Below are 20,921 nucleotides of genomic sequence, written 5' to 3'. Positions count from 1 at the left end.
GGGAAAAAAAATGCAACAAAATAAGGTATCAGGGGCTAAGAGAGTTTTAATAGAATCAAGAGGCTATTCTGGAAACTCCTCTTATGCAAGTTTCAGCTAGATATCACTAATTGCCACAGCTTGCCAAACCCCAACCAAAATCATCCTTGTTAACCCTAAAGAAAACCTACAAAAGTTGCCCATGCCAAGTTTTCTTTTCAGAAACTAAAACCTTCAGATGGTTCCAAGGCCAGATAAGTCCTGAAATCCAGAGGTGTTGGCCTCTCCAAGAATATCAACCAATTTCATCCTCCTATCCCATATTGTTGACATCCCTTCTCAACACAAAACATATTAGAATGGGCATAACTCAAATATTCCTAAAAATTGGGAGAAGGATCAAAGAAGGAGGAATTACAACAGAGAAATTAGGATTTAACACATGAGTAGGACTACTGAATCATAATATTGATATTTCTTTTTAGTCTCCTGTGTCTTGGAGCAGTTAGAAGGAAAAACCTGATATTGTGGAACTGTAAACAACACCAAACTTTGAAATCTGTTCTATATCTACTCATTTTTTTAAAAAAATATTTTTATTGAGAAATCTTCACACACATACAGTCCATCCTTAATATACAATCAATGGCTCACAATTTCATTACATAGTTGTATATTTATCACCAGGATAATTTTTAGAACATTTGCATCATTCTAGAAAAAAGAAAAAGACTCATATATCCCATGCCACTTACCCCTTCCTTTCACTGACCACTAGTATTGCAATCTACCCTTTTTTATCCCTTATCGCCCATATTTTTTATTTATTTATTTTTATCCTTATTTTTTTTACTCATCTGTCTACACCCTGGATGAAAGGAGCATTAGACAAAGTGATCACATGGTCACACTGTAAAAGCTATATAGTTATACAATCATCTTCAAGAATCAAGGCTACTGGAACACAGTTCAACAGTTTCAGGTACTTCCCTTTAGCCACTCCAATACACCATAAATTAAAAAGGGAAATCAATAGAATGCATAAGAATAACCTCCAGGATAATTTATCAACTCTGTTTGAAATCTCTCATCCACTGAAACTTCATTTTTTCTCATTTCTCTCTTCCCCCTCTTGGTCAAGAAAGTTTTCTCAATCCCATGATGCCAGCTCCTGGATCATCCTGGGGGTCCTGTCCCATGTTGCCAGCAAGATTTACACTCCTGGGAGTCATGACTCATGTAGTGGGGAAAGCAGTGAGTTCACCTGCTGAGTTAGCTTAGAGAGACCACATCTGAGCAACAAAAGAGGTTCTCTGGGGGTGACTCTCAGGCATCATTATAAGTAAGCTTAGCGTCTCTTTGGCAGGAATAAATTTCATAGATCAAGGGCTGAGCCTATTGAACTGGTTGTCCCTACTGCTTGTGAGAATATCATGAATTATCTAGATGGGGAAGTTTAATATTTTCTCCTTTCCCCAGTCCCCTAAGGGGACGGGGACTTTGCAAATATATTTTTATTCTCAGTCCAAATTACTTTGGGATCCTTTGGGGTACCACACTAACCTGTACAAACAAACAAGATTCCATGCCCTATTCAAGATTCCATGTAATTATGGTACTCAAATAAACTGACTATACAAGTTAAACTAGTATAACTACTCTTAAAATATACTTTGAAATTTATTGCCTTTTTGTATATATATATATTTTACAATAAAAAATGTTTAAAAAGGCAAAAAATCTGTATTTCTATATCCAAGGAATAAATCTAATAAAAGATATACATGACAGGTAAGGAGAAAATTACAATACTTTATTTAAACTCTTAAAGAAGACCTAAAAAAATGAAGAAATAACTCTTAGTTACATTGACACAACACACACACATATACAAAGACATGCAGAAATACAAACACCTACCTTCATCTAGTGATATTAGAGGAGATTTTTCTTTTTTGAATATTTTTGTATTTTCTAATGTGAATTTGTAAAGCAAATAAACCACAACTTTTTTTTTTTTTAACTACATGGCTTTACCTTCTTCGTCAAGGCTGCTGAAACTTTGTCCTTCAGTCAGCAAATCACGCTTCTCTTCCTTCCATTCTGGGCTAACTGAAGACACAATCTCCTGTGATGTCGCCTTCAAGGCAGCAATGGAATTGCACCGTTTCTTAGAAGGTGAAGCCTTTAAAGCTAGACAGGAAGGAAAAGAACAGAGATACTTGTGAAACCACATTAATTTAAAAACAATTTTTTTTATTGTACAGTATAATATACATACAAAGCAAAGAAAGAAAAAAGCAATAGTTTTCAAAGTACTCTTCAACAAGTAGTTAAAGGACAGATCCCAGAGTTTGTCATGGGCTACCATACGATCCTCTCATATTTTTCCTTCTCCAGAATGTAGGAGGCTAGAGGGCTTAAATATTTTTTTATCATCACAATTGACTTTTTCCTTCTTTTTTTGGTGAAAAATAACATACATACAAAAAAGCTATAAATCTCCAACCACAGCAGCACACTTAGTTGTAGAACATACTTCAGACTTTGACACGGGTCAAAAGTTCACAGTTTTAGTTCTACTTCTAGCTGTTCTAAAAAATTGAAGACTAAAAGAGATATCAATCTAATGCTTCAGCATTCATATTCATTTCTTAAATCCTATTTTTTCTATATAATTCCACCATCACCTTTGATTTTTCCATCCCTCTCTTTAGGTGTGTTTTGGCTATGGCAATTCTAAATTTTTCATATTGGAAGGATCTGTCACTAATATGGGGTAGGGAGATGGAACTATTTGATGTTCTGCAGAGGCTGGGCTAGGTTTCAGGCTTAACTGGACCAGGGACCCATCTGGAGGTTGAAGGTTTCTAGAAAGTTACTCTAGTGCCTGGAACCCTTGTGGAATCTTATAAATTGCCCTAGGTGTTCTTTAGGATTGGCTGGAATGGTCCTGGTTGGGGGAGGGCAGTTTATGATAGGTAGCAAGGTCTAACTGAAGCTTGCCTAAGAGCAACCTCCACAGTAGCCTCTTGACTCTGTTGGAACTCTTTCTGCCATTGATACTTTATTAATTATACTTCTTTTTCCCCTTTCAGTCAGGATAGAATTGGTGATCCCATGGTGCCAGGTCTTGATTCATTCCTGAGAGTCATCTCCCATGTTGCCAGGGAGACTTTCACCCCTGGATGTCATTTCCCACTAATTGGGGAGGGCAATGATTTCACTTAGAGAGTTGGGCTTAGAAAGACTGAGGCCACATCTGAGCAACAAAAGAGGTCCTCCAGAAGTAACTCTTAGGCATGCCTATAGGTAGTCTAAGCTTCTCTGCTACCTACATAAGCTTCACAAGAGCAAGCCTCATGATCAAAGGCATGGTCTATTGATTTTGGTGTCCCTAAAGTTTGACACGCTATCAGAGGATTCCCTGATAGTAAGGTTTAATAGTTCCATATTTTTCCCTCCATCCCTCAAGGGACTATGCCAATACTTAATTTTTTTTTTTCAGTGGATGGTCCAGGAATTGAACTCGGGTCTCCCACATGAAAGGCGAGCATTCTACCACTGAACTACCCATGCACCCTATGCCAAGACTTTTCGATTATCTGCTTAATATACTCTAGGATGTATCCAGGCATTACAATAATCTATACAGGATTAAAGGACTTCTTTCTATTCTGTGCTCCCTGTGTTTCAATTGTTCAAATGAGCTATACAGATAGGTTGAATTAGATTATGCACTACAGAAAATTTCAGTTCAAGACCAAAAAAACCTTTCTTCCAATGATCTCAAAGAGTATGTGTGATTATAAAATATAGACACTGTCTTTCTTACCCCTATGTTCTGAATTACTTTAACCCCAACCTGTTCAGCTTTGTTCTTATTTTTAAAAATCAAGTTATATATAAAACAGCCTCTCAAAATCCAGAAAAAATAATCACTACACTAGATTTAATGTGTCTGCTCTAAAAGCATACAATCTAGGCCCCTGTTTTCTTATAAGACTTTTTATAATGGGGCCAAAGCATTCTTGTTCTTTTGTTTCTGGCTTATTTTGGTTACTGAATGTTCCACATGTTCATTCACATCATTGCATGCCTCACAACTTTGTTCCTTTTTGTAGCAGCACAGCCTTCATTCCTAAATATATACCATTGTTCGCCAATCTACTTCTCAGTCAGTCATCCTTCAGCCACCTGCATTCACTGGGCATCATATATAGGGTTCAAAGTTCACAGTCCATCAACATTCTCCCAAAGAGAAAGAAAACCAATAAACACATCCTCACCAAACAGGAAATCTAAACCTTCTCTTAATTCTTGTTCCTCCCCCCGTTATCTACCTCTGCTGTTGCTGTGGTAGTGCTGATGGTTTCCTTTTCAACATAGCTCATAGCATGCAATAGCAGTTTACCCCCCGTACCCTGGACTTAATCACTCTTTATACAAGAATCATCATATCTTTGAAGTAATTCTTGTGAGAATTAATTTTATTTCGAGTGTTAATCAGTGGGACACGTACATCTATAAAGCCCCCTTCAATCTTGTTCATCTTCAATATAGACCCACTAGAGAACCACCCTCACTCCTATCTATTCCCTTACATTGGCGTTCAACCTCATTAGCTAATGGTTCACCCATCTCTAGCTTCTATGTATCTGTAAGTCCAGTATATTCTGTATTATAAGCCTCTGATTATACCTTTATGGTGATCATAAAAGTAGAATCATACAGCAGCTATCCTTTTGCGTCTGGCTAATTTCGCTCAGCATTATGTCCTCAAGTCTCATCCATCTTGTCATGTACTTCAGGATGTCATTTTGTCTTACTGCTGCATAATATTCCATCATATGTATATATCACATTTTGTTGATCCACTTGCCTGTTCATGGGCATTTGGTTTGTTTCTATCTTTTGGTGATTATGAATAATGCTGCTATGAACATCAGTGTGCAAATGTCTGTTTGTGTCATTGTTTTCAGCTCTTCTGGGTATATACCAAGTAGTGCTATTGCTGGGTCATAGGGCAACTCAATATTTAGTTTCCTAAGGAACTGCCAAACAGTCTTCCATAGTGGCTGCACCATTATACATTCCCACCAGCTGTGCATATGTGTCCCAATTTCTCCATGTCCTCTCCAACATTTATAGTTTCCTGTTTCTTTAATAGCAGCCATTCTTATAGGTGTGAGGTGGTATCTCATTGTAGTCTTGATCTGCATTTCCCTTATAGCCAATGAAAATGAGCTTCTCTTCATGTGCTTTTGAGCCATCTGTATTTGCTCTTCAGAAAAATGCCTACTCATATCTTTAGCCCATTTTATAATTGGGTTGTTTGTTCTTGTTGAGTTGTGTGATTTCTTTGTATATACAGGAAATCAAACCTTTGTTTGATATGTGATTTCCAAATATTTTCTCCCATTGAGTTGGCTGCCTCTTTACCTTTTTGACAAAGTCTTTTGAGGTGTAGAAGCACTTGATTTTGAGGAGTTTGTTTTTCTATTTTTTTCTTTTGTTGCTTGTGCTTTGGGAGTAAAGTTTAGGAAGCTACCTCCTATTACTAGGTCTTGAGGATGTTTCCCTACATTTTCTTCTAGAAGCTTTATGGTGCTAGTTCTTCTATTTAGGTGTTTGATCTCCTTTGAGCTAATTTCTGTGTAGCATGTAAGATAGAGGTCCTCTTTCATTCTTTTGGTTATTGATACACAGTTCATCCATGCCTCATTATTGAAAAGACTATTTCACCCCACTTCAGAGGATTTTGGGGCCTTCTCAAAAATCGGTTGACCATAGATTAGGTGGTCTATTTCTGCACTCTCGACTCGATTCCATTGGTCAATGCTTCTGTCTTTGTGCCAGTTCCATGTTGTTTGGACCACTGTGGCTTTATAACAGGTTTTAAAGTCAGGGAGTGTTAATCCTCCCACTTCTTCTTTTTAAGGATGCTTTTTGCTATTCAGGGTCTCTTTCTCTTCCAGATAACTTTGGTAATTAGCTTTTCCAAATCTTCAAAGTAGGTTGTTGGAATTTTGATTGGTACTGTGTTGAATATGTAGATCAATTTGGGGAGCTTAGACATCTTAACTATATTTAGCCTTCTTATTCATTAGCAGGGGATGTCTTTCCACCTATTTAGATCTCCTTTGATTTCTTTTAGCAACATTATATAGTTTTCTGTGTACAAGTCCTTTATACTCCTAGTTAAGTTCATTGTTAAGCACTTGATTCTTTTTGTTGCTATTTTGGATGGAATTTTTTCCTTAACTGACCCCTCAGCTAAGTCATTCCTTGTGTATAGAAATGTTACTAGTTTTTGCACATTAATTTTATATTCTGCCACCTTGCTGAATTTGTTTATTAGTTCAAGTAACTTTGCTATAGATTTCTCAGGATCTTCCAAGTATAGTATCATGTTATCTGCAAATAATGAGAGTTTTACTTCTTCCTTTCCTATTTGGATGCCTTTTATTTATTTGTCCTGCCGGAATGCTCCAGCTAGAACTTCTAGTACAATAGCGGTGACGGTGGGCATCCTTCTCTTGTTCCTGATCTTAGAGGGAAAACTTTCAGTCTCTCTCCATTGAGTACGATGCTGGCTATCAATTTTTCATATATTCCCCTTATCATATTGAGGTGGTTACCTTTGATTCCTATCTTTTGGAGCATTTTATCAGAAAAGGATGCTGAATTTTGTCAAATGCTTTTTCAGCATCAATAGAGATGATCACGTGATTTTTCCCTTTTGATTTGTTAATGTGCTGTATTACATTAATTGATTTTCTTGCATTGAACCATCTTTGCATTCCTTGTATAAACCCCACTTGGTCATGGTGTATAATTCTCTCAATGTGTTGTTGGATTCAATTTGCTAATATTTTATTGAGAATTTTTACATCTATGTTCATTAGGGATATTAGCCTGTAGTTTTTCTCTCTTATAGCATCTTTTGGTATTAAAATGATATTAGCTTCATAAAATGAGTTAGGTAGAGTTCCTTTTCCCTTAATTTTTTGGAAAAGCTTGAGCAGGATTGGTAGTAGTTCTTTTTGGAATGTTTGATAAAATTCCTCTGTGAAGCCATCTCGCCCTGGGCTTTCTTTGTAGGAAAGATTTTTGATGACTGATTGAATCTCTTTACTTGTGATTGGTTTGTTGAGATCTTCTATTTCTTCCTGAGACAGTTTAACTTGTTTGTGTGTCTCCAGGAATTTGTCCATTTCCTCTAAATTGTCTATTTGTTGGCATATAATTGTTCTTAGTATTCTTTCATGATTTCTTTTATTTCTTTAGGGTCTGTGGTAATGTATCCCTTCTCATTTCTGATTTTATTTATTTGCATCCTCTTTTTTTGTCAGTCTTGCTAGTGGCCCATCAATTTTATTGATTTTCTGAAAGATCCAACTTTTGGTTTTATTGATTCTTTCTATTGTTTGCCCATTCATTTATGTCTGCTTTAATCTTTGTTATTTCTCTTCTTTTAATTGCTTTGGGGTTAGTTTACTGCTTTCTCAAGTTCTTCTGTGTGTACTGGTTAAGTCTTTAATTTTTGTTCTTGCGTTTTTTAATACAGGCCTTTAGAGCAATAAATTTCCCTCTTAGCACAGCCTTCGTTGCATCCCATAAGTTCTAGTAAGTTGTATTCTCATTTTCATTCAACTCCAGATAGCTACTGATTTTTCTAGTGATTGCTTCTTTGTCCCACTGGTTGTTTAAGAGTGTGCTATTTAATCTCCATATGTTTACATGTTTTCTCATTCTTTGGTGGTTATTGAGATCCAGCTTCATCCCACTGTGATCAGAGAAAGGGCTTTGATGAATGAATTAGACCTAACAAACATATATAGGTCATTGCATCCAAAGCACAAGGATATACATTCTTCTCTAGTGTTCATGGAACATTCTCCATGATAGATCATATGCTGGGGAACAAATACTGGGAAAAAATACTGAAAATTATTTCAGTATTTTTAAAATTATCAAGACCTGTTTTGTTCCCCAGCATATGATCTATCATGGAGAATGTTCCATGAACACTAGAGAAGAATGTATATCCTTGTGCTTTGGATGCAATGACCTATATATGTTTGTTAGGTCTAATTCATTCATCAAGTTATTTAACTTCTGTATTTCCTTGTTGATCTTCTGTCTGGTTGTTCTATCAATAGAGGAAAGTGGTGTATTGAAGTCTCCTACTGTTATTGTTGAAACATCTATCAGTCCCTTCAGTTTTGCTAATGTCTATCTTATGTACTTTGGAGCTCCTTGATTGGGAGCATAAACATTTACGACTGTTCTTGGTGAATCTACCCTTTAATTAGTATATAGTATCCTTGTCTTTTATGACGTCCTTACATTTAAAATCTATTTTGTCTGATATTAGTATGGCTACTTCTGTTTTCACTGGTTACAACTTGCATGGAAAATCTTTTTCCATCCTTTCACTTTCAATCTATCTGTATCCTTGTGTCTAAAATGGGTCTCTTGTAAGCTAGATTATATTTCTTAATTCATTCTGCCAATCTGTATCTTTTAATTGGTAAATTTAACCCGTTAATATTCAAAGTTGTTACTAAAAAGGCATTTCTTTTTTTTTATTGATGATATCATCTTTTTTCCCCTTTTTTTATTAATTAAAAAAATTAAGTAACACAACATTTAGAAATCATTCCATTCTACATATGCAATCAGTAATTCTTAATATCATCACATAGATGTATGATCATCATTTCTTAGTACATATGCATCGATTTAGAAAAAGAAATAGCAAGACAACAGAAAAAGAAATAAAATGATAATATAGAGAAAAAATAAAAATAAAAATAAAAAATACAAAAATATATAAGAATAAAAACAACTATAACTCAGATGCAGCTTCATTCAGTGTTTTAACATAATTACATTACAATTAGGTAGCATTGTGCTATCCTTTTTTTTTTTTTTTTTTTAGAAATCATACCATTCTACATATGCAATCAGTAATTCTTAACATCATCACATAGATGCATGATCATCGTTTCTTAGTACATTTGCATCGGTTTAGAAGAACTAGCAATACAACCAAAAAAGATATAGAATGTTAATACAGAGAAAAAAAATAAAAGCAATAATAGTAAGAACAAAACAAAACAAAACAAAACAAAAACCTATAGCTCGGATGCAGCTTCATTCAGTGTTTTAACATGATTACTTTACAATTAGGTATTATTGTGCTGTCCATTTTTGAGTTTTTGTATCTAGTCCTATTGCACAGTCTGTATCCCATCAGCTCCAATTACCCATTATCTTACCCTGTTTCTAACTCCTGCTGAACTCTGTTACCAATGACATATTCCAAGTTTATTCTCGAGTGTCAACTCACATCATTGGGAACATACAGTATTTGTCATTTAGTTTTTGGCTAGACTCACTCAGCATAATGTTCTCTAGGTCCATCCATGGATATTATGCTTCATAAGTTTATCCTGTCTTAAAGCTGCATAATATTCCATCGTATGTATATACCACAGTTTGTTTAGCCACTCGTCTGTTGATGGACATTTTGGCTGTTTCCATCTCTTTGCAATTGTAAATAACGCTGCTATAAACATTGGTGTGCAAATGTCTGTTTGAGTTTTTGCCCTTAATTCCTTTGAGTAGATTCCCAGCAATGGTATTGCTGGGTCGTATGGCAATTCTATATTCAGCTTTTTGAGGAACCGCCAAACTGCCTTCCACAGTGGTTGTACCATTTGACATTCCCACCAACAGTGGATAAGTGTGCCTCTTTCACTGCATCCTCTCCAGCACTTGTCATTTTCTGTTTTGTTGATAATGGCCATTCTGGTGGGTGTGAGATGATATCTCATTGTGGTTTTGATTTGCATTTCTCTAATGGCCAGGGACATTGAGCATCTCTTCATGTGCCTTTTGGCCATTTGTATTTTCTCCTCTGAGAGGTGTCTATTCAAGTCTTTTTCCCATTTTGTGATTGGGTTGGCTGTCTTTTTGTTGTTGAGTTGAACAATCTCATTATAAATTCGGGATACTAGACCTTTATCTGATATGTCGTTTCCAAATATTGATTCCCATTGTGTAGGCTGTCTTTCTACTTTCTTGATGAAGTTCTTTGATGCACAAAAGTGTTTAATTTTGAGGAGCTCCCATTTATTTATTTCCTTCTTCAGTGCTCTTGCTTTAGGTTTAAGGTCCATAAAACTGCCTCCAATTGTAAGATTCATAAGATATCTCCCTACATTTTCCTCTAACTGTTTTATGGTCTTAGACCTAATGTTTAGATCTTTGATCCATTTTGAGTTAACTTTTGTGTAGGGTGTGAGATATGGGTCTTCTTTCATTCTTTTGCATATGGATATCCAGTTCTCTAGGCACCATTTGTTGAAGAGACTGTTCTGTCCCAGGTGAGTTGGCTTGACTGCCTTACAAAAGATCAAATGTCCATAGATGAGAGGGTCTATATCTGAGCACTCTATTCGATTCCATTGGTCGATATATGTATCTTTATGCCAATACCATGCTGTTTTGACCACTGTGGCTTCATAATATGCCTTAAAGTCAGGCAGTGCAAGACCTCCAGCTTCGTTTTTTTTCCTCAAGATGTTTTTAGCAATTCGGGGCACCCTGCCCTTCCAGATAAATTTGCTTATTGGTTTTTCTATTTCTGAAAAATAAGTTGTTGGGATTTTGTTTAGTATTGCATTGAATCTGTAAATCAATTTAGGTAGGATTGACATCTTAACTATATTTAGGCTTCCAATCCATGAACACGGTATGCTGTTCCATCTATTTAGGTCTTCTGTGATTTCTTTTAGCAGTTTTTTGTAGTTTTCTTTATATAGGTTTTTTGTCTCTTTAGTTAAATTTATTCCTAGGTATTTTATTCTTTTAGTTGCAATTGTAAATGGGATTCATTTCTTGATTTCCCCCTCTGCTTGTTCATTGCTAGTGTATAGAAATGCTATAGATTTTTTTTTATTAAAAAAAGAATTAACAAAACAATTAGAAATCATTCCAATCTACATGTACAATCAGTAATTCTTAATAACATCACATAGTTGCATATTCATCATTTCTTAGTACATTTGCATCGATTTAGAAAAAGAAATAAAAAGACAACAGAATAAGAATTAAAACAATAATAGAAAGAAAAAAAAACAAAAAAAACAAAAACAAAAAACCTATACCTCACATGCAGCTTCATTCAGTGTTTTAACATAATTGCATTACAATTGGGTAGTATTGTGCTGTCCATTTCTGAGTTTTTATATCCAGTCCCGTTGTACAGTCTGTATCCCTTCATCTCCAATTATCCCTTCTCTTTTTTTTTTTTTAATTAACGGAAAAAAAGAAATTAACCCAACATTTAGAGATCATACCATTCTACACATGCAATCATTAATTCTTAACATCATCACATAGATGCATGATCATCATTTCTTAGTACATTTGCATTGGTTTAGAAGAACTAGCAACATAACCGAAAAAGATATAGAATGTTAATATAGAGAAAAAAATAAAAGTAATAATAGTAAAATCAAAACAAAACAAAACAAAACAAAACAAAAACCTATAGCTCAGATGCAGCTTCATTCAGTGTTTTAACATGATTACTTTACAATTAGGTATTATTGTGCTGTCCATTTTTGAGTTTTTGTATCTAGTCCTGTTGCACAGTCTGTATCCCTTCAGCTTCAATTACCCATTGTCTTACCCTGTTTCTAACTCCTGCTGAACTCTGTTACCAATGACATATTTCAAGTTTATTCTCGAATGTCCGTTCACATCAGTGGGACCATACAGTATTTGTCCTTTAGTTTTTGGCTGGATTCACTCAGCATAATATTCTCTAGGTCCATCCATGTTATTACATGGTTCATAAGTTTATCTTGTCTTAAAGCTGCATAATATTCCATCGTATGTATATACCACAGTTTGTTTAGCCACTCTTCTGTTGATGGAGATTTTGGCTGTTTCCATCTCTTTGCAATTGTAAATAATGCTGCTATAAACATTGGTGTGCAAATGTCCGTTTGTGTCTTTGCCCTTAAGTCCTTTGAGTAGATACCTAGCAATGGTATTGCTGGGTCGTATGGCAATTCTATATTCAGCTTTTTGAGGAACCGCCAAACTGCCTTCCACAGTGGTTGTACCATTTGACATTCCCACCAACAGTGGATAAGTGTGCCTCTTTCTCCGCATCCTCTCCAGCACTTGTCATTTTCTGTTTTGTTGATAATGGCCATTCTGGTGGGTGTGAGATGATATCTCATTGTGGTTTTGATTTGCATTTCTCTAATGGCCAGGGACATTGAGCATCTCTTCATGTGCCTCTTGGCCATCCGTATTTCCTCTTCTGAGAGGTGTCTGTTCAAGTCTTTTTCCCATTTTGTAATTGGGTTGGCTGTCTTTTTGTTGTTGAGATGAACAATCTCTTTATAAATTCTGGATACTAGACCTTTATCTGATATGTCGTTTCCAAATATTGATTCCCATTGTGTAGGCTGTCTTTCTACTTTCTTGATGAAGTTCTTTGATGCACAAAAGTGTTTAATTTTGAGGAGTTCCCATTTATTTATTTCCTTCTTCAGTGCTCTTGCTTTAGGTTTAAGGTCCATAAAACCACCTCCAGTTGTAAGATCCATAAGATATCTCCCAACATTTTCCTCTAACTGTTTTATGGTCTTAGACCTAATGTTTAGATCTTTGATCCATTTTGAGTTAACTTTTGTATAGGGTGTGAGAGATGGGTCTTCTTTCATTCTTTTGCATATGGATATCCAGTTCTCTAGGCACCATTTATTGAAGAGACTGCTCTGTCCCAGGTGAGTTGGCTTGACTGCCTTATCAAAGATCAAATGTCCAAAGATGAGAGGGTCTATATCTGAGCACTCTATTCAATTCCATTGGTCGATATATGTATCTTTATGCCAATACCATGCTGTTTTGACCACTGTGGCTTCATAATATGCCTTAAAGTCAGGCAGCGCGAGACATCCAGCTTCGTTTTTTTTCCTCAAGATGTTTTTAGCAATTCGGGGCACCCTGCCCTTCCAGATAAATTTGCTTATTGGTTTTTCTATTTCTGAAAAATAAGTTGTTGGGATTTTGATTGGTATTGCATTGAATCTGTAAATCAATTTAGGTAGGATTGACATCTTAACTATATTTAGTCTTCCAATCCATGAACACGGTATGCCCGTCCATCTATTTAGGTCTTCTGTGATTTCTTTTAGCAGTTTTTTGTAGTTTTCTTTACATAGGTTTTTTGTCTCTTTAAATTTATTCCTAGGTATTTTATTCTTTTAGTTGCAATTGTAAATGGGATTTGTTTCTTGATTTCCCCCTCAGCTTGTTCATTGCTAGTGTATAGAAATGATACAGATTTTTGAATGTTGATCTTGTAACCTGCTACTTTGCTGTACTCATTTATTAGCTCTAGTAGTTTTGTTGTGGATTTTTCCGGGTTTTCGACGTATAGTATCATATCGTCTGCAAGCAGTGATAGTTTTACTTCTTCCTTTCCAATTTTGATGCCTTGTATTTCTTTTTCTTGTCTAATTGCTCTGGCTAGAACCTACAACACAATGTTGAATAATAGTGGTGATAGTGGACATCCTTGTCTTGTTCCTGATCTTAGGGGGAAAGTTTTCAATTTTTCCCCATTGAGGATGATATTAGCTGTGGGTTTTTCATATATTCCCTCTATCATTTTAAGGAAGTTCCCTTGTATTCCTATCTTTTGAAGTGTTTTCAACAGGAAAGGATGTTGAATCTTGTCAAATGCCTTCTCTGCATCAATTGAGATGATCATGTGATTTTTCTGCTTTGATTTGTTGATATGGTGTATTACCTTAATTGATTTTCTTATGTTGAACCATCCTTGCATACCTGGGATGAATCCTACTTGGTCATGATGTATAATTCTTTTAATGTGTTGTTGGATACGATTTGCTAGAATTTTATTGAGGATTTTTGCATCTATATTCATTAGAGAGATTGGCCTGTAGTTTTCTTTTTTTGTAATATCTTTGCCTGGTTTTGGTATGAGGGTGATGTTGGCTTCATAGAATGAATTAGGTAGTTTTCCCTCCACTTCGATTATGTCGAAGAGTTTGAGGAGAGTTGGTACTAATTCTTTCTGGAATGTTTGATAGAATTCACATGTGAAGCCGTCTGGTCCTGGACTTTTCTTTTTAGGAAGCTTTTGAATGATTAATTCAATTTCTTTACTTGTGATTGGTTTGTTGAGGTCATCTATGTCTTCTTGAGTCAAAGTTGGTTGTTCATGTCTTTCCAGGAACCCGTCCATTTCATCTAAATTGTTGTATTTATTAGCGTAAAGTTGTTCATAGTATCCTGTTATTACCTCCTTTATTTCTGTGAGGTCAGTAGTTATGTCTCCTCTTCCATTTCTGATCTTATTTATTTGCATCCTCTCTCTTCTTCTTTTTGTCAATCTTGCTAAGGGCCCATCAATCTTATTGATTTTCTCATAGAACCAACTTCTGGTCTTATTGATTTTCTCTATTGTTTTCATGTTTTCAATTTCATTTATTTCAGCTCTAATCTTTGTTATTTCTTTCCTTTTGCTTGCTTTGGGATTAGTTTGCTGTCCTTTCTCCAGTTCTTCCAAATGGATAGTTAATTCCTGAATTTTTGCCTTTTCTTCTTTTCTGATGTAGGCATTTAGGGCAATAAATTTCCCTCTTAGCACTGCCTTTGCTGCGTCCCATAGGTTTTGATATGTTGTGTTTTCGTTTTCATTCGCCTTGAGGTATTTGCTAATTTCTCTAGCAATTTCTTCTTTGACCCACTCGTTGTTTAGGAGTGTGTTGTTGAGCCTCCACGTATTTGTGAATTTTCTGGCACTCCGCCTATTATTGATTTCCAACTTCATTCCTTTATGATCCGAGAAAGTGTTGTGTTTGATTTCAATCTTTTTAAATTTGTTAGGACTTGCTTTGTGACCCAGCATATGGTCTATCTTTGAGAATGATCCATGAGCACTTGAGAAAAAGGTGTATCCTGCTGTTGTGGGATGTAATGTCCTATAAATGTCTGTTAAGTCTAGCTCATTTATAGTAATATTCAGATTCTCTATTTCTTTATTGATCCTCTGTCTAGATGTTCTGTCCATTGATGAGAGTGGTGAATTGAAGTCTCCAACTATTATGGTATATGAGTCTATTTCCCTTTTCAGTGTTTGCAGTGTATTCCTCACGTATTTTGGGGCATTCTGGTTCGGTGCGTAAATATTTATGATTGTTATGTCTTCTTGTTTAATTGTTCCTTTTATTAGTAGATAGTGTCCTTCTTTGTCTCTTTTAACTGTTTTACATTTGAAGTCTAATTTGTTGGATATTAGTATAGCCACCCCTGCTCTTTTCTGGTTGTTATTTGCATGAAATATCTTTTCCCAACCTTTCCCTTTCAACCTATGTTTATCTTTGGGTCTAAGATGTGTTTCCTGTAGACAGCATATAGAAGGATCCTGTTTTTTAATCCATTCTGCCAATCTATGTCTTTTGATTGGGGAATTCAGTCCATTGACATTTAGTGTTATTACTGTTTGGATAATATTTTCCTCTACCATTTTGCCTTTTGTATTATATATATCATATCTGATTTTCCTTCTTTCTACACTCTTCTCCATACCTGTCTCTTCTGTCTTTTTGTATCTGACTCTAGTGCTCCCTTTAGTATTTCTTGCAGAGCTGGTCTCTTGGTCACAAATTCTCTCAGTGACTTTTTGTCTGAGAATGTTTTAATTTCTCCCTCATTTTTCAAGGATAATTTTGCTGTATATAGGAGTCTTGGTTGGCAGTTTTTCTCTTTTAGTAATTTAAATATATCATCCCACTGTCTTCTAGCTTCCATGGTTTCTGCTGAGAAATCTACACATAGTCTTATTGGGTTTCCCTTGTATGTGATGGATTGTTTTTCTCTTGCTGCTTTCAAGATCCTCTCTTTCTCTTTGACCTCTGACATTCTAACTAGTAAGTGTCTTGGAGAACGCCTATTTGTGTCTAATCTCTTTGGGGTGCGCTGCACTTCTTGGATCTGTAATTTTAGGTCTTTCATAAGAGTTGGGAAATTTTCAGTGATAATTTCTTCCATTAGTTTTTCTCCTCCTTTTCCCTTCTCTTCTCCTTCTGGGACACCCACCACACGTATATTTGTGCGGTTCATATTGTCCTTGAGTTCCCTGATACCCTGTTCAAATTTTTCCATTCTTTTCCCGATAGTTTCTGTTTCTTTTTGGAATTCAGATGTTTCATCCTCCAAATCACTAATTCTATCTTCTGTCTCTTTAAATCTATCATTGTAGGTATCCATCGTTTTTTCCATCTTTTCTACTTTATCCTTCACTTCCATAAGTTCTGTGATTTGTTTTTTCAGTTTTTCTATTTCTTCTTTATGTTCAGCCCATGTCCTCTTCATGTCCTCCCTCAATTTATTGATTTCATTTTTGAAGAGGTTTTCCATTTCTGTTCGTATATTCAGCATTAGTTATCTCAGCTCTTGTATCTCATTTGAACTATTGGTTTGTTCCTTTGACTGGGCCATATTCTCAATCTTCTGAGCGTGGACAGTTATCTTCTGCTGCTGGCGTCTGGGCATTTAGTCAGATTTCCCTGGGTGTCGGACCCAACAAGGTTTTAAGATTTTTCTGTGAAATCTCTGGGTTCTGTTTTTCTTATCCTGCCCAGTAGGTGGCACTCGTGGCACACGTTTGTCTGCGGGTCCCACCAGTAAAAGGTGCTGTGGGTCCTTTAGCTTTGGAAAACTCTCGCCGTCCGGGAGGTTCGCTAGCCAAAGCGGCTTGGAAGAATGCCAGCCGGCCCGGTGTCCGAACACGGGGAGGGTCGCTGGCCGCCACAGCCCGGGAAAGCGTCCGTCTGAATTTCCTAGTCGGCCCGGGGCGCCAAACTTGGTGGGAGGGCACCAGTCGCAGCGGCCCGCCCGGGAGAGTGCACATTCCCGGGGAGTCACGGGTTTGGAAGGGCCCCCCCCATCGCCGTTCTCCGCGGCCTGGGGATTTCCGATCCAATTCTCTCAGTTGGTCCGGGGGGCCGCGTGTGGTGTGGGCGCCAGCCGCCGCGGTTTGAGGGGACCGCCTGTCCGATTCTCCCAGTCGGCCCGGGGAGGGGGAAGGGAGTGACTCCGGCCGCTTGCTGCCCCGCCTGGTGAAGCCCGTGCCCCTCGGCGATCTCACCAGAGCGGGTTCTCTCAGCCAGCCAGACGTTCCAGGATGGGGTACGCTGTCTTTTTTATCTCTGTCGTGGCTTTGGGAGCTGTTCTGTATTGTTTCTACTCCCCTAGTAGCTGTCCTGGAGGAGAAACTAAGATCCGCGCATCTTACTAAGCCGCCATCTTCTCCAGAAGTCTCCAAAAGGCATTTCTTGAAACCACCATCATATCTTTTTTATTTTGCCAGATCTATATGTTCTTTTCCCTTCTTCTCTTTGTATTCTTTAAGTTACCCTTAGTGGTATTGTTCAATTCTGTGCCCTCCTCCAGACCTCCCTCTCCTGTCTTTTTTTTTTTTTTTTTTTTTAAGCCAGCAGAACTCCTTTTACTATTTCTTGTAGGGCCAGTCTCTTGTTGACAACACCTTTCAGGATTTCTTTCTCAGAGCTGGGAAGTGTGGCTGAGGGCTGTGTGCATGGGTGGTTGTAGGACTGCTGTAAAATGCAGTTCCTAGAGTTGAATGACTTGATTGGGGGCCTGTGTCTATACATGGGTCTAGGATTACTGTAAACTGATGCACACAGCTTGGGGAGGAGGGTGGGTAAGGCTTTGTGCAACTATGGGCAGGGGTAGCCTGGTTATGGAGGTTAGTGCCCACAGCCTTTATGTGTTGGCAACAACCTGCAGGGAACAGGGAGGGGGAGGTAGTACTCAGGAGGGGTGCAGGAGAGGTGGGTTGGGCTGCACTTGGGGTGGGGGTTTGGGGTAGGTATATGCAGTGCGGGCTGGTGGGGTGGGGGTAACTGGGGCATGGGGAGTGGGAACGGATGAACAGAGCTGGGTACGTGGGGTGTGGGGTGTGGGGTGAGTCGCTGGTCACCGGACTGCACTGGTGAGGGTAGTGCGCCCAAGGAACATGGTCTGGCTTACTTCTTAGTCCCTGGCTCCTGTCTGTGCACTCCTGTGGGCTCTGCCCCTCCACACCAGGCTCTAGCTTTCTGCCTTTCAGTTCTTCGGTCTCTGTAACTAGGATGACCTATGAGGCACAGATGGCTTTCCCAGGTCAGCTGTACTCCCAAATCACTGCCTCAGTGGCCCTTCTGTCCCTTTTCTAATTTTTCTGTGGAGCACTCATCTCAACCTACTCTATTAGGCCGTCTTCCCAGAAGTTGAAACCACATTAGTATTTACTTATTAAATTAATACTTTATCATTTATAAATATTATAGTCATTATCTGAACAGACTACAAGAAGCTTTATGTATACATGGAAAGAAACATGAAATTGTCTGTGCTTTGACCAATTAATTTTTCCCAAATGATTTGATTTAAATCAAAATATCCCAGAATAAATTAGAGAAGAAATTTCTCCTCCAAAATCTGAAGTAAAGTCATATTTGAGGTGAAATTCAAATGTTAACACTGCTAAGGAACTGTTTTTCCTCCTCTAGATCATGTTTTTTTAGTGTTGGGAGGAGGATGTGTGGGTTGATAAACCCATATGGTAAAGTACGGGGAATTCTCATGACCCTAGTGTTGTTAACTCGGGACTGGGAATTTCTAAACATGCCAATGTTTAATCTTATACTCATGTTACCCAATTTAGTCCAGTTACTCCTGATTGTTTTCAGTGACTTTCCACTGAAATTTCCTACCCTTTGGGTTTTTTTCTAGGTCATAGTGATGTCAAATGCATAATTTACTCCCATCTTTGTCCAAACAACACTCTACAGCTTGATAAATGTGTTGGAAATCTGAATCAATGTACATGTATTTCACCATCCATCATGCTCACTGATGGCTATGATTTTCCTTATGACAAGTCTGTGAAAGCTGCTTAGGCTGTAGCTAGGATCATGTCCATTTATATTCACTCTTCATTTGCAATAATTTTTCTTCGTTTAACATTGTTAGAGTATTCCCTTGGAGGGTAGAGGGCAAGAGGAATTGAGGTTTTGTCTCAGAGAAATTAGGATTGAAGAGATAATTTTGACTGCTTAATCATTATATAGATATTTCTTTTTTGCTTGTGGTACATTGGAGTAAACAGAAGGAAATATCTGAAATCTCTATAAATTATAATCCAGCTGCCTTGATCTCTGATGTTTGTATAGCCTTTATCTTGTGTCCTCATAATTGTAAAACCCTTGTGACTAAATCTTCACTCATACCCATTTACCCAGTTTTTCCACTTTAGTGGTTGTGAACACTAAAACAGCCCCTAATGTTTATTAATCAAGGGTCCTGGGTCAGTCCAGAACTAACCCACCCCAAATCCAAAGTTATCTTGATAAATGAGACTGGATCTAACCAAAATGGGCCTTCCTGACATGCACAGTAACTTAGACATTAACCTAAAAGTCACCTATAAATAATACTAAAAATCATGCCCATCATCATATTAAGGCCACTATTTTCTCACATACATTCTGTGACTAAGAATGTAATCCATTTGCACATGCTCAATAATTAAATCACCTCTAATTATATGGTCTGGGGCCATCATGTTCATTATCCTAAAACCTGCTCATCTTTTGATGCAATAAAGCTATCAAAATTGCTGCAGTTTGTGGAGACAGATTTTTGGGCCAATAGGCCATCTAATCTCCTGTTAAATAACTTCCTCCTGAGCAATTTGCAATAATTTAATTGGAGAAGGACTTTGGGATGCACAATTGAGAAAGGAATAGAGGGCAATCTCAGGTAAAAGAAAAGGGAAGGCTTATGTGTCTGCAAGCAGTCTTATTTCAATAATAATAAAATCATCATAATAAATAAATTTTATAGAGTGCTTTAGAGTTTGCAAGTCAGCATTTACATTCCATATCTCACTCAAATTATATGATTGTCCAAAAAAGTTAGATCTTTTAATAGGTCCAGAAACTGAGAGTTACAAAGGTTAGGGCATGCTCAAAGTTACACAGGTAGAAAGGATGAACTCAGGGTGTCTTTCCTTTTTTTCTTTTAAAGCTGGCTAATTGATGGTTCATTTCCTAGCTCTCTATTACACTGTTTTCTGGTTAAACTGAGGACCAAAAAAAAAAAGATAAAATGAGAGTTTTTCTTTGCTGGAGGAGATTCTGAGTCTTTAAAAACTTAGACTTCTGGGAAGATGGCAGAATAGGATATGCTAAGTTCACACCTATTCCATGGAACAACTAAAGAAATAGTTGTTCTATTTCTCTAGAAATAGAAAAATGACAGACAGCAGTTCCAGAGTATGAGTGACCTGAGAGGATCTTCTATATTATAGAGAGAGGTTCTGACTGAAAAAGCTGAGGAATTGGGATACAGAGAATGGGGTGAGTGGGCTCAGTTGGGACTCCATCAGAGACAAGAGGCTGTGCCCGGGAAAGTTCCTGCCACATAGCTAGCTTAGGAGATCAGTCCCCACAGTTCCGCATCCCAGAGCTCCCATGGTGAATCCAGAAGGCAGTAAACTTTCTTTTCCTGCTGATAGAGACCATTCAGCTAGTACACCGAGCCTACTGCTCCCCTTTCTATATAAAGGTCTGGAGCCCTCAGGAGTGCATGGATGGGGAGGCAGTGATGAGGAAGCAAGACATGCCACACTCCATGCCCACATGCTCCCAAGCCCCCTATCCAGCTTCGTGCCTGCCCCATTCCACTGTGCCCCACCTAGCTGGCGGGAATTTCCAGGTTTTCTATGGACAGGGGGAGCTCAAATACCCAGTCTGACAGCACTAGGTCATTCAAAACAGGAGCCTGGGGGCTACCCATAGGGCCTACATGTG

General features: G+C 37.6%; 1 protein-coding gene across 8 annotated transcripts in view; it reads right to left on the bottom strand.

Annotated features, from left to right (window-relative positions):
- The window catches only part of PIP5K1B (phosphatidylinositol-4-phosphate 5-kinase type 1 beta), a 484,296-nt gene that overhangs the window by 202,333 nt on the left and 261,042 nt on the right, over positions 1-20,921 (bottom strand). For all 8 annotated transcript variants that reach the window (XM_077148356.1, XM_077148359.1, XM_077148357.1 and 5 more), the window contains one exon: positions 2,017-2,172. In XM_077148356.1, the coding sequence (XP_077004471.1) occupies positions 2,017-2,172 (156 nt within the window). The remainder of the gene's footprint in view (positions 1-2,016; positions 2,173-20,921) is intronic.

This window comes from Tamandua tetradactyla, chromosome 2 (genome assembly GCF_023851605.1).
Source record: "Tamandua tetradactyla isolate mTamTet1 chromosome 2, mTamTet1.pri, whole genome shotgun sequence".
NCBI classification, from domain to species: Eukaryota; Metazoa; Chordata; class Mammalia; order Pilosa; family Myrmecophagidae; genus Tamandua; species Tamandua tetradactyla.
This window is presented reverse-complemented; position numbering and strand designations above follow the sequence as displayed.